Here is a 5,000-nt window from a genome sequence, read left to right on the forward strand (position 1 = left end):
CCTTCGAATGAAAAGAAAATGTTTTTCATAATACACGATACTCTACTCTACTCAGCTGACAAGTTGCTGTCATGTTGTTTACCTCTTGCTGCTGACATTTTTTGCCAGCATCTTCAAATACCTTTTTGGTGCTTTTTCGTCAGGACAATAATAATAATTGTCACCTACAGTAAACCGAAACAGAAGTTCATTTAGCCTTGAGCAGTCTGCTTTCTCTGTACTCTTTATTACGATGTCGATTTATGTTTACCAGACAAGGTTTGTCTGTGTCCTCAAGCAGCTAGGTTTTCATGAATAATGTGGTGTTCTGTGTTCAGATGAGATGTGGTGGAGGCCAGAGCAGGGCGGCTGATGTTCGGAAGTGACTCCTTGTTTTTTTTTAAAGGCATCATGTGAAAATGGGCACTTTTCTTGCTTGCTTTCCAGTCTGCACATATTCCCACAGGGCTAGGACTGGTCTGCTGGACTGAGACAAGCACTATTGGTCTACCCTCTCCTGTTTGCGTAGGATGTGAAAGTCAGTGGGCGGAGAGAGGGATAAAGAAGTGGAAAGAGAGAGACGTGGAGGAAGGGAGGAATGTGGAGTAAAGAAGAGGCAAAGAAATGGAGAGTGTGTGAGAGAGAGAGAGAGAGAGAGAGAGAGAGAGAGAGAGAGAGAGAGAGAGAGAGAGAGAGAGAGAGAGGGAGAGAGGCAGACAGACAGACTGACAGACAGACAGACATGAAGATGGAGGGTGTGGCAGAGAAAGAAAGTGAAAGAAGACAAGAGAAAGAGAGGAAATGAGAGAGAAAGAAAGAGAGACTGAGAGGAAGAGAGAAAGAGAGCAAGGTTAACAGAGAGAGAGAGAGAGAGAGAGAGAGAGAGAGAGAGAGAGAGAGAGAGAGAGGGGCGCACGGAGGGAGAAGAGGATATGCAAGGCCAGCAGAATCTCAATGATGAGTTCCCCTCAGATAGACGGACAGAGATGTCAGTGGCCTCGCTGTCGTCTCGACTCGTCTGCAGTGAGAAGTCAATTAGGTCCTCCCTCTCCCAGACCATGAACCCTCCAGAGTCTCATTTATGGACAAAAAGTGTCACAGCGGTCAATGCCACCGCACCACAGTTACACACCCATAGAGCTGCAGATTAAAAATGGTTTGGGAATTGTGAGCTCATTGATGCATACGGATTATTTTTTTTAGTCTGTGGGTGGTAAATACTTTTGGTTTTGAATATCCGCACACCACCCCCACTCTGTGTGCTCACACATGCACTCGCACACACGCATGCACACACGCCCGCACAGGCGCTCACACACACCGCCTCAGATGGGATAGACTAATCCATCGAAATGTCTTGCACAGATCTTTGACATCACTGGTCAAGCCTTGATTCCACCCTCCTCGTGGCTCAAGCTGGCCATTGATTGCAGCACCAAGTCGAGCTTGCGGTTGTACTTTACAGTACAAGTAGCTGGAGGAGAAAAAAGAATAAATGGACCTTGGCAATTACGTACAAACTCCTGACCACAAAATGTCCCTTTGTTTACTATAGTACTGTATAGGTATTATCCAGAACAATTCAACTCAAAGTCTGATGTCTTCCCAAAGGCATAGTTTCTGTCAAAGTGTGCTAGCTAATGCACTCTGTTGGTGGCATTATATAACATTTAGCAGACTATTTTATTCAAATTCACTTAGCCAAACACTGTACAATCCAAGCAGAGTTAGTGCAAATGATAATGGTAGCTATTTGTTTTCAAGTTAATTCAAGTCTTCATATGCTTCTTTATATGAACAGGTCATACAAGGAAATTGAAATTACGTTTCTGTCTCTATACCATGAAAGGACATTTTTTATTGTTTTGTGTGATTGTTTACTTGATAATTTTTTTGCAATGCAATTTGTCATTGCCAAACAAATTGAGTTTGGCATTTCGCATTTCGCACAGCACTTCAGTCTCTGTTACCAGTCTCTTGTAATTTCTCCCCTTTTCATCCCTGACTGGAAATCTGTCCATCTGGTCGTATTGGAAAAGTCGACCCTCATTGAGCAGGCAACAGGACAGAGTAAATAGCATGTTTTGAAAGTGTTACAGTATATATGCGGGACACTCTCTTATCATAAACGGTACATCTGAAACTATACTGTTGTCCCATCTAGTTCCTGTTTTTGCATGCATTTCTGTAAGTCTGTCCATCAGCTTTCTGTGGAGAAGTTGACCCTCTTTGGGCAGGCAACAGGGCAGAGTAAATAGCGCAGCATCAAAGCAGCCTGGTCCTTTGGGAGAGGGATAATTCCTTCCTGTCCAGGCTATTGAGCTAATAAGCACAGCAATTGGTCCCCTTTTGCTACATTGGTGCTCACAACTGGGGGAAAAAGCGCAATTGAAATACCCAGTGGAACAAATACACACAAAGAATGTTGTTTGAATAACAGATCTATGCAGTAGATCACATTGCTATACATACACAAAGGATGTTAAAAAATGCCTTTACTGCATACAATGCACAGCCATCCCATGAATGGAAAGGAACTACAACCATGTATTAATTAGTAACACATTGCAACTTGTTCATTCTCATTCTGCTAATGGCAAAGTATGAATTAGTCTCCTGAGATGTTTTAAAGATGTTTTATGTAATTAAGGTGAAATGTGTTTACTTTTACGGTGACTTTTTACTGTAAAGGTGCACTGTGTAGGATGGTGGACAGAGTAGGTACTGCAATTATGCTGCTCATTGAAACTGTGCTGCCTGTTGCCAAATTATATTCTAGTATCACCAAAGTACATTAAGTCTTGCAGGTATAAATGTTTATTTCTGGACATTCAAAATGGCGGACACGGAGAAGATCCATCTTTTCATGTATGGAAAGTGCATTTTTTCCAGTCATAATGAATACTTACAACGCAGTCTCACCCCAAGTAGTCAATTTCTGACTACCTTAGACCAGACGGCAATTTTTGACGTCTTGGGTATTCTTTCCATGTCACATTTTGACTATGTGGCCTAACCCTAAACCTATTCCTAAACCTAACCTCAATGACGTTATGCTGCCACAAGGGGGCGCCTTTGAGGACATAGTCAAAATGTGACGTGGAAGGAATACTCAAGACGTCAAAAATTGCAGTCTTGGGGTGTCAAAAATTGAGTAGTCAAAAATTGACTACTTGGGGTGAGACTGTGTAGATACTTAGAATTTGATGGTGGTGGTAAATGTTTATGAAAAAGGTTACAATTGTGAATGTTCAGCCTGAATTCTGGAAATGAACTACTTGAAATATTACACAGGGCATCCTTAAAGGTATTGAAAGCTTTGCTACATTGGGGTGGAGTGGAAACCTGTTTGCCATTTTGTGTGAGCAGTAATTTAATTTGTGTGCAGAGTTTTGTGGAAAACACTGTAGTTGTGAAATGTTTGTGTTACAAGCAAATAAAAAAAAACTGTAATCGAGATTGTGCATGAAAGGGTTAACTGTGTGTTTGGTGTTGTTGATGTGTTTTGTAGGACACGCTGCAGGAGCTGATCATGATGCCTCTCCCCAATGCGCTGGTGCTGGGGAAAAACCCGTTCTGCGGTATGTAACGTGCATGTTCAGATTGATTTACCAATTGCCTATGGACTTCAACAGTGTGTGTGTGCGTGTGTGTGGGTGTGTGTGTGTGTGTGTGTGTGTGTGTGTGTGTGTGTGTGTGTGTGTGTGTGTGTGTGTGTGTGTGTGTGTGTGTGTGTGTGTGTGTGTGTGTACATGCATGCACATGTACAGTATTTTGCAGTAGTTTCCCATGACTGTGCTATGTATGTATTGTAGAAATCCATTTCTGATTACCCAGAGCAAAGAAAATAAAGGAAAAAGTTACTGATATGTGTAAAATACCAAGGGTCTGAGAGAGAGAATGTGTGTGTGAGAGAGGTAGAACTACAGAGGGCCAAAGAGATAAAAGAAACAAATTCGATCCCGTACATTAAAAAAAGATAAGACCTTTGAAAAGCGGTATAAGAAATTCCCAACACAAAATCCTCATCTTCTCAGGGCTTACAGTAGTCTAGCGGGGAGACGTGTTTGATGTGAAGCTGACCACCTTAACTATCATGCAGGGGTGATAGTATTCAGGCTCCATGCCTGATTTCACTACACAGTCTCACCCCAAGTAGTCAATATCTGAGTACCTTTGACCAGACTGCAATTTTTGACGTCTTGGGTATTCCTTCCACGTCACATTTTGACTATGTCCTCAAAGGCGCCCCCTTGTGGCAGCATAACGTCATTGAGGTTAGGTTTAGGAATAGGTTTAGGGTTAGGCCACATAGTCAAAATGTGACGTGGAAGGAATACCCAAGACGTCAAAAATTGCAGTCTGGTCCAAGGTAGTCGGGAATTGACTACTTGGGGTGAGACTGCGTTGGATTTCAGGCTTGACAGAGTTTGCGAAAATAAAAATTGATAATAATTAGCCATTAGGTTATTCTTATCTAGGGCTTTTTCTAGGATTTTTTGGCATGAGGGAGCATCATAGCAGGTTGCGGGGCTGTGAAGGGGGGTGTTACCCCATGAATGAGATATTTACTAGGGGCGCTCAAATATATATATATAAAAATAAAAGTATGAGGGTGCACCTGTGGAGGTATGAGGGTGGAGCACCCCTATTTCCCCGTTCAGAAAAAGCCCTGTTATCTCAGAAAGTGTTACAGGTTTAGGGTTTTCTTCTACTATCAGGCTTGAATAATGGTCATACACAGGCTATTAAATGTTTTAATAATGTGTCAAAATAGGCCTACGTTACGTCACTATGCAGTATCTTGTCGTCGTCGTTAGAGCAGGGGAAAAAGTTCAGGCTCAGGATTTTTTTTCACTATCACCCCTGTATCATGGGCTGGGAGGAAACATTGAATTGTCAGTCCCTCCAGGATTTTGCACTGGGATTTTGTGATTTTTGCGGTCAAAATGCCTGATTTTGTGGCGGCATTTTCTCATTTTTTGCAAAGATTTTGCGGCATTTTCTCATTTTTTGCAAAG

At 42.2% G+C, this 5,000-nt stretch overlaps 1 protein-coding gene across 1 annotated transcript in view; it reads left to right on the plus strand.

Moving 5' to 3' along the window:
• LOC134457104 (girdin-like) overlaps positions 1-5,000 on the plus strand; it is a 69,508-nt gene that overhangs the window by 12,325 nt on the left and 52,183 nt on the right. The window contains exon 4 of the mRNA XM_063208911.1: positions 3,491-3,560. Within this exon, the coding sequence (XP_063064981.1) occupies positions 3,491-3,560 (70 nt within the window). The remainder of the gene's footprint in view (positions 1-3,490; positions 3,561-5,000) is intronic.

This window comes from Engraulis encrasicolus, chromosome 1 (genome assembly GCF_034702125.1).
Source record: "Engraulis encrasicolus isolate BLACKSEA-1 chromosome 1, IST_EnEncr_1.0, whole genome shotgun sequence".
In the NCBI taxonomy this organism is placed as follows: domain Eukaryota; kingdom Metazoa; phylum Chordata; class Actinopteri; order Clupeiformes; family Engraulidae; genus Engraulis; species Engraulis encrasicolus.